The sequence below is a fragment of the Xenopus laevis genome, chromosome 1L, assembly GCF_017654675.1.
Source record: "Xenopus laevis strain J_2021 chromosome 1L, Xenopus_laevis_v10.1, whole genome shotgun sequence".
NCBI lineage: Eukaryota > Metazoa > Chordata > Amphibia > Anura > Pipidae > Xenopus > Xenopus laevis.
This window is the reverse complement of record NC_054371.1, coordinates 23,504,726-23,520,453: the sequence shown is the minus strand read 5'-3', so window position 1 is coordinate 23,520,453 and position 15,728 is coordinate 23,504,726. Positions and strand designations below refer to the sequence as shown.

General features: G+C 41.3%; 1 protein-coding gene across 14 annotated transcripts in view; it reads right to left on the bottom strand.

Annotated features, from left to right (window-relative positions):
* The window catches only part of htt.L (huntingtin L homeolog), a 132,459-nt gene extending 125,207 nt beyond the window's left edge, over positions 1-7,252 (bottom strand). For 10 of the 14 annotated variants that reach the window (XM_041587684.1, XM_041587686.1, XM_041587689.1 and 7 more), the window contains exon 1: positions 6,757-7,251. In XM_041587684.1, coding sequence (XP_041443618.1) covers positions 6,757-6,854 — 98 coding nt within the window. In that variant the 5' untranslated portion in view covers positions 6,855-7,251. Of the gene's footprint in view, positions 1-6,756 lie in introns of all 14 variants that reach the window. The other 4 variants (XM_041587681.1, XM_041587693.1, XM_041587704.1 and 1 more) reach the window with 1 other exon arrangement.
* Positions 7,253-15,728: the final 8,476 nt, after the last annotated feature.

Genomic DNA, 15,728 nt, shown 5'->3' with positions numbered 1-15,728 from the left:
AAGTCTCCAGTTTGCTATGGAAGTAATCTGATCTGATCTTAGTTTGCAGTTGCTAGGGTCCAGATTACCCTAGCAACCATGTATTGACTTGAATAAGACACTGGAATATGAATAGGAGAGGCCCTGAATAAAAAAGATAAGTAATAAAAAGTGTCAATGACAATAAATCTGTAGCCTTACAGAGCAACATTTTTTATATGGGGTCAGTGACCCCTATTAGAAAGCTGGAAAAAAACAGAAGAATGAGGCAAATAATTAAAAAACAATAAATAATAAATAATGAAGACCAATTGAAAAGTTTCTTAGAATAGATAACTGAAGCATGTCTTTGCTTGTGTGACTGCAGAGCTGTGATTGGCTGTCCCCCTCCTACTGTGCTTCTGGCAGGGACCATAAGGACACGCCCACCTTTCATTTGAAACAGGGACCAGATTACATCTATGGGGAGGATAATGTTAATTTACAGCCAAAATTAAAAACAGCACCATACAGTATGTATTATTGCCTACAAAATGTATCCCATATGTCTCCTTTAAAATTGCACATCATCACATACTGGCTTCCAAAACATTGCAGTGACAAGTGAATGCAAGTACATAAAAGAGGAAGGACAATGTCTAATACCCCTGGAATATAATAATGGCAGAGAAATACAGTAGCTACTGACTACAAGTACATTACAGTATCAGGGTACAATACACTGAGGCCACATTACAGTATCAGGGTACTATACACTGAGGCCACATTACAGTATCAGGGTACTATACACTGAGGCCACATTACAATCTCAGGGTACTATACACTGAGGCCACATTACAGTAGCAGGGTACAATACACTGAGGCCACATTACAGTAGCAGGGTACTATACACTGAGGCCACATTACAGTAGCAGGGTACTATACACTGAGGCCACATTACAGTATCAGGGTACTATACACTGAGGCCACATTACAGTATCAGGGTACTATACACTGAGGCCACATTACAGTATCAGGGTACTATACACTGAGGCCACATTACAGTATCAGGGTACTATACACTGAGGCCACATTACAGTATCAGGGTACTATACAATGAGGCCACACTACAGTAGCAGGGTACTATAAACTGAGTCCACATTACAATCTCAGGGTACTATACACTGAGGCCACATTACAGTAGCAGGGTACTATACACTGAGGCCACATTACAATCTCAGGGTACTATACACTGAGTCCACATTACAGTATCAGGGTACTATACACTGAGGCCACATTACAGTATCAGGGTACTATACACTGAGGCCACATTACAGTATCAGGGTACTATACACTGAGGCCACATTACAATCTCAGGGTACTATACACTGAGGCCACATTACAGTAGCAGGGTACAATACACTGAGGACACATTACAGTAGCAGGGTACTATACACTGAGGCCACATTACAGTATCAGGGTACTATACACTGAGGCCACATTACAGTATCAGGGTACTATACACTGAGGCCACATTACAGTATCAGGGTACTATACATTGAGGCCACATTACAGTAGCAGTGTACAATACACTGAGGCCACATTACAATCTCAGGGTACTATAAACTGAGTCCACATTACAATCTCAGGATACTATACACTGAGGCCACATTACAGTATCAGGGTACTATACACTGAGGCCACATTACAGTATCAGGGTACAATACACAGAGGCCACATTACAGTATCAGGGTACTATACACTGAGGCCACATTACAGTAGCAGGGTACTATACACTGAGGCCACATTACAGTATCAGGGTACTATACACTGAGGCCACATTACAATCTCAGGGTACTATACACTGAGGCCACATTACAGTAGCAGGGTACAATACACTGAGGACACATTACAGTAGCAGGGTACTATACACTGAGGCCACATTACAGTATCAGGGTACTATACACTGAGGCCACATTACAGTATCAGGGTACTATACACTGAGGCCACATTACAGTATCAGGGTACTATACATTGAGGCCACATTACAGTAGCAGTGTACAATACACTGAGGCCACATTACAATCTCAGGGTACTATAAACTGAGTCCACATTACAATCTCAGGATACTATACACTGAGGCCACATTACAGTATCAGGGTACTATACACAGAGGCCACATTACAGTAGCAGGGTACTATAAACTGAGTCCACATTACAGTATCAGGGTACTATACAATGAGGCCACACTACAGTAGCAGGGTACTATAAACTGAGTCCACATTACAATCTCAGGGTACTATACACTGAGGCCACATTACAGTAGCAGGGTACTATACACTGAGGCCACATTACAATCTCAGGGTACTATACACTGAGTCCACATTACAGTATCAGGGTACTATACACTGAGGCCACATTACAGTATCAGGGTACTATACACTGAGGCCACATTGCAGTATCAGGGTACTATACACTGAGGCCACATTGCAGTAGCAGGGACTATACACTGAGGCCACATTACAGTATCAGGGTACTATACACTGAGGCCACATTACAGTATCAGGGTACTATACATTGAGGCCACATTACAGTAGCAGTGTACAATACACTGAGGCCACATTACAATCTCAGGGTACTATAAACTGAGTCCACATTACAATCTCAGGATACTATACACTGAGGCCACATTACAGTATCAGGGTACTATACACAGAGGCCACATTACAGTAGCAGGGTACTATAAACTGAGTCCACATTACAGTATCAGGGTACTATACAATGAGGCCACACTACAGTAGCAGGGTACTATACACTGAGGCCACATTACAGTATCAGGGTACTATACACTGAGGCCACATTACAATCTCAGGGTACTATACACTGAGGCCACATTACAGTAGCAGGGTACTATACACTGAGGCCACATTACAATCTCAGGGTACTATACACTGAGTCCACATTACAGTATCAGGGTACTATACACTGAGGCCACATTACAGTAGCAGGGTACTATACACTGAGGCCACATTACAGTATCAGGGTACTATACACTGAGGCCACATTACAATCTCAGGGTACTATACACTGAGGCCACATTACAGTAGCAGGGTACAATACACTGAGGACACATTACAGTAGCAGGGTACTATACACTGAGGCCACATTACAGTATCAGGGTACTATACACTGAGGCCACATTACAGTATCAGGGTACTATACACTGAGGCCACATTACAGTATCAGGGTACTATACATTGAGGCCACATTACAGTAGCAGTGTACAATACACTGAGGCCACATTACAATCTCAGGGTACTATAAACTGAGTCCACATTACAATCTCAGGATACTATACACTGAGGCCACATTACAGTATCAGGGTACTATACACAGAGGCCACATTACAGTAGCAGGGTACTATAAACTGAGTCCACATTACAGTATCAGGGTACTTTACACTGAGGCCACATTACAGTAGCAAGGTACTATACACTGAGTCCACATTACAGTAGCAGGGTACTATAAACTGAGTCCACATTACAGTAGCAGGGTACTTTACACTGAGGCCACATTACAGTAGCAAGGTACAATACACTGAGGCCACATTACAGCAGCAGGGTACTTTGCACTGAGGCCACATAACAGTAGCAGGGTAGCATGGAAAAACTCTAAATGTCCAATTGCCTTTGACTTAATTGTACTGGATACTGTAGTAGTACTAGTACCTGTACATTACAGTAGTAGAACAGCAATACTGGTACCACTACATTACTGTGGCAGAAAATCAACTTCTGGCCCTAGTAAATTACAGGAGCCCCCAGAATGTTTCAGTAGAAAAACACCAACCACTGCTGTAAATTTTGATAAAAGGGACTATGGTACATGTTACACAAGTTCAAGAAGTTTAAGAAGGGGAAAGCCTGCCATTAGTGGGGATATGGCTAAAGACAACAAATATAAAGATTTCACTTTTGGGCTTTGCCCCTTTTATCACATTATTCCCATAGTGTATATGTACGGCCAGTCAACAGGCATCAGGGATACAATTTAATAGTGTATAGCCGGTCACTGGGCATCAGGCAGTGTACAAAGCTATAGACAGTTACTGGACATCAGAGACATTCTGTATAACTATACTTTTAACTGACAATAAGGTAAATCGATCAGCATTTACTGAGCATTGGGAATATAGATATATAATGTTTCTGTTAATCAGGTACTTGCTGTTTAACTTTATAAACAGTTACTGGGCATCGGGTACTCATTGTTAACTCTATAACCAATTACTGGGCATCACTTACTGTAAAACTCTATAACCAGTTACTGGGCATCAGGTACTTACTGTAAAACTCTATAACCAGTTACTAGGCATCAGGTACTTACTGTAAAACTCTATAACCAGTTACTGGGCATCAGGTACTTACTGTAAAACTCTATAACCAGTTACTGGGCATCGGGTACTTACTGTAAAACTCTATAACCAGTTACTGGGCATCGGGTACTTACTGTAAAACTCATCGGGTACTTACTGTAAAACTCTATAACCAGTTACTGGGCATCGGGTACTTACTGTAAAACTCTATAACCAGTTACTGGGCATCGGGTACTTACTGTAAAACTCTATAACCAGTTACTGGGCATCAGGTACTTACTGTAAAACTCTATAACCAGTTACTGGGCATCAGGTACTTACTGTAAAACTCTATAACCAGTTACTGGGCATCGGGTACTTACTGTAAAACTCTATAACCAGTTACTGGGCATCGGGTACTTACTGTAAAACTCTATAACCAGTTACTGGGCATCAGGTACTTACTGTAAAACTCTATAACCAGTTACTGGGCATCGGGTACTTACTGTAAAACTCTATAACCAGTTACTGGGCATCAGGTACTTACTGTAAAACTCTATAACCAGTTACTGGGCATCAGGTACTTACTGTAAAACTCTATAACCAGTTACTGGGCATCGGGTACTTACTGTAAAACTCTATAACCAGTTACTGGGCATCAGGTACTTACTGTAAAACTCTATAACCAGTTACTGGGCATAACTTACTGTAAAACTCTATAACCAGTTACTGGGCATCGGGTACTTACTGTAAAACTCTATAACCAGTTACTGGGCATCAGGTACTTACTGTAAAACTCTATAACCAGTTACTGGGCATCGGGTACTTACTGTAAAACTCTATAACCAGTTACTGGGCATCGGGTACTTACTGTAAAACTCTATAACCAGTTACTGGGCATCGGGTACTTACTGTAAAACTCTATAACCAGTTACTGGGCATCAGGTACTTACTGTAAAACTCTATAACCAGTTACTGGGCATCAGGTACTTACTGTAAAACTCTATAACCAGTTACTGGGCATCGGGTACTTACTGTAAAACTCTATAACCAGTTACTGGGCATCAGGTACTTACTGTAAAACTCTATAACCAGTTACTGGGCATCAGGTACTTACTGTAAAACTCTATAACCAGTTACTGGGCATCAGGTACTTACTGTAAAACTCTATAACCAGTTACTGGCATCAGGTACTTACTGTAAAACTCTATAACCAGTTACTGGGCATCGGGTACTTACTGTAAAACTCTATAACCAGTTACTGGGCATCGGGTACTTACTGTAAAACTCTATAACCAGTTACTGGGCATCGGGTACTTACTGTAAAACTCTATAACCAGTTACTGGGCATCAGGTACTTACTGTAAAACTCTATAACCAGTTACTGGGCATCAGGTACTTACTGTAAAACTCTATAACCAGTTACTGGGCATCAGGTACTTACTGTAAAACTCTATAACCAGTTACTGGGCATCAGGTACTTACTGTAAAACTCTATAACCAGTTACTGGGCATCGGGTACTTACTGTAAAACTCTATAACCAGTTACTGGGCATCAGGTACTTACTGTAAAACTCTATAACCAGTTACTGGGCATCAGGTACTTACTGTAAAACTCTATAACCAGTTACTGGGCATCAGGTACTTACTGTAAAACTCTATAACCAGTTACTGGGCATCAGGTACTTACTGTAAAACTCTATAACCAGTTACTGGGCATCGGGTACTTACTGTAAAACTCTATAACCAGTTACTGGGCATCGGGTACTTACTGTAAAACTCTATAACCAGTTACTGGGCATCGGGTACTTACTGTAAAACTCTATAACCAGTTACTGGGCATCGGGTACTTACTGTAAAACTCTATAACCAGTTACTGGGCATCAGGTACTTACTGTAAAACTCTATAACCAGTTACTGGGCATCAGGTACTTACTGTAAAACTCTATAACCAGTTACTGGGCATCAGGTACTTACTGTAAAACTTTAGAGAGCAGTGCCCTATTCTCAGTATTATATTGTAGGTAATGAGTGAGCTTGATGTATATATGGTGGTTACAGTAATACTAGAATAAGCAGGTAAGTGGTGTCTATAACTAGTCAGTGGGAGTGATAGTGTATATGTATAGCAGCTGCTGGGCATTAGGTACATACAGTATTACTCACAGGCAATTACTGGGAAGCAATAAATACACAGAATGCAAACTGTATAGAAATGACTTGTATGACAAACAATGTATAATCGCACACCCCACTGCAGACACACACAGTGTAACATTATAAACACGTGATCTCAGCCACTACGTCTGTATAAAGCTGCGGCTAATCTGCTTTGCAGGAAGAGATCCCAGCATGCCCTGCTGCACAGAAGAGCTAGTGGGGTGAAGCGCAGTGCAACAGGATTGCCCGTGACCAGCACGTTTCTCCTTTCCCCGAACACTCACGCTTTGGGTGCCGGCTCTTCGGGTACCACAGGTCCTTGTTGCTGCTGAAAGGATTTAAGAGACTCAAACGCCCTCATCAGCTTCTCCATGGTGGCCATATTCCTTCAGCGCATCCAAACAGCACGGGGCCGGCCCGGGAACGAGCCTATCACGGTGCAGCTCTCGGTGTTACACGGGCTCACTCCGTCAACAACCTCTGCCAAGCGACCTGGACTCTACGACAACCAGACGCCATCACCAAGGGCCCACACCTGGAGTGAAGCGCGACACTGACAGCTCCGAGTGCAATCTAACCCGAGTGCAACCTAACGCGATCACTCCCACTGACCAATAGGAGCGGCGGAATCAACAGCAGCGACAGCCAATGCGGGTTAAGCGGGCGCAGAAGGATCTGAGTTGCGATTGGACAAAACGTAGAAGAGGCGGAGACAGTAATAACCCATAACAAGGGAGGACTTTACCTGGCGCGATTTAATGTTTGTGTGTGGAAAGTGCGGGTAGTTGTGGTGCAGGGGAGCTTCTGGGACGGGTTCTCTGTAAAAGATTATAGGGGGTTCATTTAACCCTGCTTTTTGGGGGGAGGTGGGGTGAACTTTTTGGGGGTTATTTATTAAAGTCTGAATGCCAAAAAAATTCAATTTTTTTTTTTTTTTTACTATAATATCCTAATTTTTAGTGGGGGAAAAAAAAAACCTGAATCCTGCCGAGGTTGTATACAAGTCAGTGGGAGATGTCTCAATCCTATTTGGAAGTTTCTGTTGTCTGCGCTGGAATTAGGGTTACCATCTTTTCCACCACAGGAGACCGGGCAGGGGCGTGGCTGTGTCACAGAGGGGGCGTGGCTGTGTCACAGGGGGCGTGGCTGTGTCACAGAGGGGACGGGAATCGATGATCAGCGTGTCAATCATGGAGAATCCTGCCTGTTTTTCCACATTTTTTTTTCTTGAAAATACCGGACTGTCCGGGTCAAAACCGAACAGGTGGCAACCCTATCTGAAATTAGGTCGGAAATCCGACTATTTCAGGATTTTCTGGGGAAAAAATCCGAACAATCGTATGATATAGGAAAAATCGATTCAAAAAAATTGTACGATTCAGATTTTGGTTGATTTAATTGAGTTTGTCCCTGATTAAAGTGTGCTTTTTTTTTATATAAATAAGTAAGCTCACCTATTGGATACTAGTTTGGTCTGACTTTTTTTATTTTTAAAAAAGTCAGGAAAAAACTGATTTTGATAAATAACCCCCTTATTCTCATAGTCTAAGACAGTGATCCCCAACCAGTAGCTGTGGAGCAACATGTTGCTCACCCATCCCTTGGATGTTGCTCCCAGTGGGCTTAATGCCATGAATTCCAGGCTTGGGGGCGAGTTTTGGCTGAATAAAAACCAGGTGTACTGCCAAACAGAGCCTCCTGTAGGATGCAAGTCCATATAGGGGCCACCACAAGACAACAAATGTCTGTATTTTGTATCCCCAGCAACAATGTTAATGTTTGTGTTGCTCCCCAATTTCGTTTACAGTTGGATGTGGCTCACTGGTAAAAAAAAAAAAGGTTGGGGGACCCCTGTTCTAAGACAATGTACATGTACTTAAAGTGATATGACACGTTCCTATAAAAATAGAAAAATTTGTTAGTATCGGTGAAAAGAAGCTGCATACAAACTATAAGCAGCTAAAAGCTCCCCAAAGCCGGCCCGGCAAAACTTAGAAACAGCGACCCTCCGACACCATTAAATCATCTCTCTGAGTTGTTTCAGTCACGTTGGGCTGGGGGCCTGTGATCCCTCCATAGGCTGGAGTCCTGTTTTCATTTGTAATTAGCCTATCGAGGGATTGCGCCGCCCCCAGCCCAGCGTGACTGAAACAACTGAGTAAGATGATTTAATGGTGGCGGAGGGTCGCCATTACTAAGGTTCACCGGGGGTGGAGCTTTTAGCTGCTTATATTTCACGTGTAGCTTCTTTTTAACTGATACCGACACGTTCCTATTTTTATAGGAATGTGTCATTATCAATCTTTTTTAGTTCTGTGTTTGTACTCCATTACAGCTCTTGGCTATATACTACAAACTGCTTTACATTTATCCTAACTTTGCCTTTGCATGCTGTTTATAATTTTGCCATAAAAGTATTTGCCCCCCCCCCTCATGTGCATTTATGAGGGGTCTTCCATATTTGTGCAGCAGTATAAACTGTCAGGTTCAGAAAAGACAGTCAGGTTGGCAAAACAGGTTTTGGAACATCAACTAACAAATCCTTAAAGCAAAGCAGTCTCATATTCATACATCTCCCTAGCATCCTTTGGATCTTAGGTCTTCTTCAGGTCCTCTTCCTTTCCTTCGGCAATTCACAGCACTTTTGGCGCATGTACAGTTGCTATGAACTGGAAGACTGCTCCAAATGCACATGCACCAATGCGGCACTCCCTGACAGTGCCGCTTACTCGGCACCGATACGTGAGCAATGTATTTAGGACACTTTTAGGGGTAATGAACTATATGGGAGGGAAGCATGGAGTGGGACTATCTAGGGTAGTAGGCATGGGCTTTTCTTATTGGGGGGGGGGTTTAGTTCTCTGTTAAAGGGCATGTCAAGTCTAAAATAGAATAAGGCCAGAAATGCTGTATTTTGTATACTAAATATAAACATGAACTTACTGCACCACAAGCCTAATCAAACAAATAATTTATGCTTTCAAAGTTGGCTACAGGGGGTCACCATCTTGTAACTTTGTTAAACATCTTTGCAAGACTAAGACTGTGCACATGCTCAGTGTGGTCTGGGCTGCTTAGGGATCGTCATAAACAAAGCTGCTTGGGTTCTGCATGGCTGGGAAGTAAGGCGGGGGCTCCCCCTGCTGTTCATAAGTATGATTGTTTCCCTGCTCAGCAGTTAGGGACCATCTGACAATTCCTATCCACAGCAGTAAATGAAGGGAGAATTTCACTGCATACAGTCAGGTTTCTTATAAAAACAGTACACATTTTTTAATTAAAGTATATTGGAGATATACTTTATGTATTTTGCTCCTAATTTTTAAAGTCGACAAGCTCAAATTTTCTTTATTTAATTTGAATACACTAAATAGTTACAATTTTGCCTAGGACATCTCCAGTTGACTTCCACATAACCGTACAAGCTTTCAGATGCCGAAGTTTTACATTCGTTTTTCACTTCTTCGTGATTTTTTTAGCGCAAAACAACTTGTGGTGAAAAAAACCACCATTGCTAAACCTCCTAAATGTATTTGATTTGTTCACAAATTACAGTTGACTCGTTCGGATCTTTGTTTTTCATCAATGCTGGCTTCACAAGCTCTGTTTGCTATTGTTCAGTTTCCAAAAAAAAGTACACTCTTTACTCCTTCCTTAGCTGCAGTTTAACTGATCAGTCTCTGATTTACCCATAATGGGCCAAAGCAGAAAACCAGACTGAACCTCATGAACCACATTGTTATCCCATTGGAAATCCACAGCTCACTCTTGTAGTATGACCAATATCCACCAGATCCTTCCATGGGACGATCAGTCACATTCCACCCCTTGTCATATATAAAACCTTATATCAAGTATACAACAAAGTTTTACTTTAGTAAACCAGCACAATCTAAGTCTGATAGGATCAGTCACTGGCCACTAAGTTTCAGTGAGTATCCTGCCCATGATGGATCACTGCCAGTTCATGATAACGGTGGATGGGGATTAAGCAAAGTACTAGGAATACTGAACTGGCCTTGGAGAAACTTAATGGAGAATTCAGCCCTAAACTTAAAAAACCCTACCCTACATAGACCCTCCTCCCCCAGCCTAAGTGTTACCCCGGGCAAATGGCCCTAATGTTTCACTTACCCCTGGATGCAGACTTTAAGGGCGCCATCTTCAGCCGATTCGGTAGTCTTCGTAAGGAGACTGCCGGTTCTGCAATTTGCCGGAGTTTCGGCGCATGCGCAGTTGTTGCACGAACGAAGATTGCTCAAACTGCTCATGCGTCAACATGCCAGTCTCATTCCAAAGATTTCCGAAGAGAAGAAGATGGCGCCCATGAACTCTGATGCCTGCATCTGCACTGAAGGGTAAGTAAAACGTTAGGGGCATTTGCCCGTGGTAACACTTAGGCTGGAGGGAGGGAGGTAGGGTTTTTTTAAATTTAGGGTTGATTTCTCCTTTACAGAAGATCAACAAAGACAGAAGCCTTCCTGCTAGTGATGTTCCAGTTGACAAAACACAACCTGACCCTAACCCAAACTCTCCCTATCTGACCTGACCATCTTGGACATCATGAAAGGGGACAGGGCAAGTCCTATAAATAGAGGCTGCCGGTGGCAGAAGCTGATTGTGGGCGGGGAGAGCGGAAGGAAGAGCTCAAACGGAGACCAACAACGATCCTGCAAACTTATGCATAACTTGGCCTGAACCTGCCCGACCCGCATGTAGTGAGCACATTACTAAATCCTGCATAGGGTGCTCTCTGTCCCTGGGCTAGAGTGTGTGGCATCAGAGTGAAAAATTGTAATTGTAACCTCTAGAAATTAACACGCGCATCAAAAGTTCACAAAAGTTCAAAAGATTTTGTAATAGTTTGAGCACAATAACATTACACATGAAGAATATGGCATCCCATTGGAAGTAGAACATTGAAAATATGGCAGCTGATTAACCAGAAAGCCATCTCCCTGCTTTGCTGTTCAGGTGGGATTAGAGGCAAGTTTATAAGGGTTATTTATTAAACCTTGAGTTGTTTTTTGAGGGTATTTTTCAGTCAAAACTTGAATTTTCAGGTTAAACAAAAACTCAAATTTTTCTGGTTTTAAAAAAACAAAAACATTTTTTGAGACTTATTATAGCACAAAGCCAAACATACTTCAGTTAAAACCTGATGAGGTCATGTAGAAATCAATGGCAGAGGTCCCTTTAACCATCTGAATATGTTTGTAGCCTTCATATTTGGGGTTTTTTCAGTAAGTTCGCTCGAAAACTCTATAAATTTACGTTTCTCACCCCGAATTCCCTGATTCGAGTTTTTTCAAAAATCAATTCGAGGGTATAAAAAAAACCTCACAAACTTGACTTTTGATAAATAACCCCCTTAATGTCACTTATAGAGCCACGCCTTCTTCATCAGCCTGACCCATGAGAGCACAGAAAGACACTGAGCCATCTTCACACCCAAATCAGAAGTACAAGCAGTGCAAAATATGAGTTTATATATCAAATTTTTGTATAAAAAGTGATCTGGAAGACAAGGTATACATTGAGATCACATGTGCTTTGATAGCTGATATCATATTTTTATTCCTGTGGCTTGTAATATTTATGTGGACACACCTACATTTTATGTAGGTGTTTATCCCATGCCTTAGTCACAGATTTAGATGAAAGAAGACTACAGATGGAGCATTAGGTAATTACAAGCTTAATGGAGCTCAGGGAGCAGAGCAAAATCATCTCCATCACTGGTATGTCAACACTGCTTCGCTATAAACATCTGCAAAATATTAGAAGGCAACACAACTAAGGACACCTGGCAATCTTGAGTAAATAAACATAACCTGAAATTGACAAATCTATCCTGTGCATTTTATTTGACATTGTCAGTAAGGAATCTTCCTATCTGAAACACGGGAGACCAACGTGCTGAATACATTCAATTTACAAAGGTTTTTTTACAATAGGATTTACTTCTAAGCCGGACTAACATCTTGCCTTACATAGTCATCATGTTCTTAAGTTTAAGATTACACCACTCATTTTACGACTTTTATTTTATTGCAATATTTCCTGCTCCATCTGCATGTGAGCTGTGGTTCTTTGAATTCTTGTCAGTATAACAACAAGATGTAGCCATTGGTGTTTGTAAATGGAGTCAACTAAACATGCAGCCTTAAATATTTAAGTCCCCATTACTGACATCACACACTCTGCATTATAGGGTCTATCCAGGTAATTTATTTTGCTCATCACTATAGATCAGAACAATACCCACAATGGAGTATTAACCACTAAGGCACTGACATCCCCTTTAATACAGGATGACTATGCAGGGTGGCAAAGGATGAAGACAAGTGTTCTGTATTTTTCTAAAAAATCTAGGGGCAGATTTACTAAAGGGGATGAAGTGGCCATCGCTAGTGACAATTTGCCAGAAAACTCATCCGCAGGGATATCGTCAATTTACAAACAAGCGTAGATGACAATTTGCTAGCGAAAGAGACCATCGCTAGTGCGCCCTATCGCCAGGTGTATGTTCCCTCAGGTGAACAGTCGTTACTCTGCAAATTCACAAAGTGCGAATTTTCACCAGAGTTTCCTTCGCCACCTTAGACCAGGGGAACTGATAAGATGAAGCTACATCCTCCTCAATGTTTTCAGTGACATCATATCCTGTATGCCGGAAAGCCGTAAAAGTCTTAAAACGCTCTAGTCTTTTCATATTTTAAAGCGGGATTGCCTTTATAAGTTCTAACTATTAAAGATTTTTTAAACCAATTTGAAGGGTATGCAACATTTGTTTTAGGGTGGGCATTAGAGGATCTCTTTTGTCTTTATTTTACTTCCTTGGACATGTGTAATAATACGTAGCGACTTCAAGCATTTAACTAACATCTGTAATAAAGACATATATGTACCCGCCCTATTCAAATTGACCTAAGCGTAAGCGTACTAAACGTTTCGCTAGGCAGATTTGAACACTAGCGACAGATCGCTAAAAAATGCTCACGCTGACGAATTAACGCTAGCGAAACTTCACCAGTGTTCGGCTGCTGAGACACAACTTTGCATATTAGTAAATTGGCGCCAGTTGTAATGAATTTACGTCCTGTGAAGTGTGGCAAATTGGTCGCGGGTAAAAATTCGCCCTTTAGTGAATTTGCCCCCTTGTGTTAAATAGAAGGTCTTGGTCGTCTTCACCAAAGAGCAAGACAAGGCAAGGACATCTTTCCAACATTTTGAAGCTTCACATACAGGTAATTTCTGCACGGAGAGGAAACAAGAAAAGTGTCTTGATACAACTTCATAAATCAAGCTAGTGGGAGGTTCTGGCTCTTCCAAATGCTTGGACTAGACCATTACCACAGTGGTGACATGGGGCAAGATGATGCTTGTGTGTTAGACTGAACGGAGAGCGCAGCTCGGGATGCAAATTCAACGGATTTAATCTGCATTTTCCTGTAATATTAATGTGGGTAAGGTAATGTAGGATAAGCATTGCATTCTTATTGATCAACGCCATCCAACAGCTACAAGACTCTGCTATTTTGCTTTTTAAACTGCGGCAAATTGGGTAAAGGAGCAATCCCACTTAGCAGTGATATAAATTTATAAAAAGAGCAAGGTGCATAAAGTAGTTTGTTATGGTATCATATTTATTATCCTACCACCATCTGCATCTGAGCTGATTGCCACAAGACTTTGTGCATCACTGTTAGCTGCATCCAATTCACTAAATGTTTGTAGGAATGTGCTCTTTGTGCATATGCACCAACCAAGATTTCAAGAAACAGCAGCCTCTGCACAGTTTGAATGTATCAGTAAATGAGTCCTAGTAGCCTATTTATTATGCTGTGTAAAATGAACGTCACCAAAAAAAAAAAGTGTAAAACAAATGGAGAATTTATCAAGGTTTGTTTTATTTTACGCCATGTGAATGCCAGATTTGCCGCCATTATTTGAAATTGCTTCCGGCAGAAGCCACGCTAAGGGAAAACACATAAAAAAAAATGTACGCCATTTTTTACACGGCAAAGCACCACTAAATAAATATGCCTTTTAGTCTATCCCATTAATATAACAAATAACAGTGAAGAAGATCCGTCCCTTTACAATTCCTAGAGATGTATTACTGAAATATCCTGATCCTATATCCTATACTGAAATAAGCACAGACAAAGGGCAAAAGGATGAATATAAGCAGCACAGAGCATGTGCAGTGAATCAACAGAAAAGAAGATGGGGAGCTACTGGGGCATCTTTGGCATCTTTACTGCTAAAGGGCTGTGGTTGCCTTGGGCTGGTACAGGAGTCCAAAACATAATGTACAACATTTCTAGCTACTTCTTTAGTTAAGCTTTAGTTCTCCTAATGTTTCACTCTGTTATTATTCAGCACTTGTCCTTCCATTTTCCAAGGGATAATGACACTGGCGAAAAATATTTGGTTTCATTATCCAATCTGCACTAAGCCAGTTAAAGCCAATTATAAATTGGATACAAATGGAAGATGATACCTTCTTAAATATTTCTCTACTTAATTTCTTATGCAGTTTATCATAAAGATAGTGGATGAATTTCCCTTTTTTGCACTTCTCACTTCCTTTAGGAGCTTTGTAAGTCTTTCTTCTGTACCATGTGCTAAACACAAAATGCCTAGTCCTGTGCGACATATTTTATAGTCCAGTGCTGCCCAATTGTTTCCATATAGTGGATTTGTTATTCACCAATGCGTGGTTGAGACCAAATTATAATAAAATGGTATCAAAAAACGGTCATGGGGGCCATAAAATAAGTCACCAGTTGGACATCTTTTTATATCCGCTGTATATGAATCAATATATAACGGCAGCAATGATAGTGATGATGGATGTCACAATGGTGCTTTATGTTAGCAAAACTTAAAGGGCATGTAAAGTCTAAAATAGCATAATGCTAGAAATGCTGTATTTTGTATACTAAATATAAACATGAACTTACTGCACCACAAGCCTAATCAAACAAATAATTTATGCTTTCAAAGTTGGCTACAGGGGGTCACCATTTTGTAACTTTGTTAAACATCTTTGCAAGACTAAGACTGTGCACATGCTCAGTGTGGTCTGGGCTGCTTAGGGGATCGTCATAAACAAAGCTGCTTGAGTTCTGCATGGCTGGGAAGTAAGGCGGGGGCTCCCCCTGCTGTTCATAAGTATGATTGTTTCCCTGCTCAGCAGTTAGGGACCATCTGATAATTCCTATCCACAGCAGTAAATGAAGGGAGA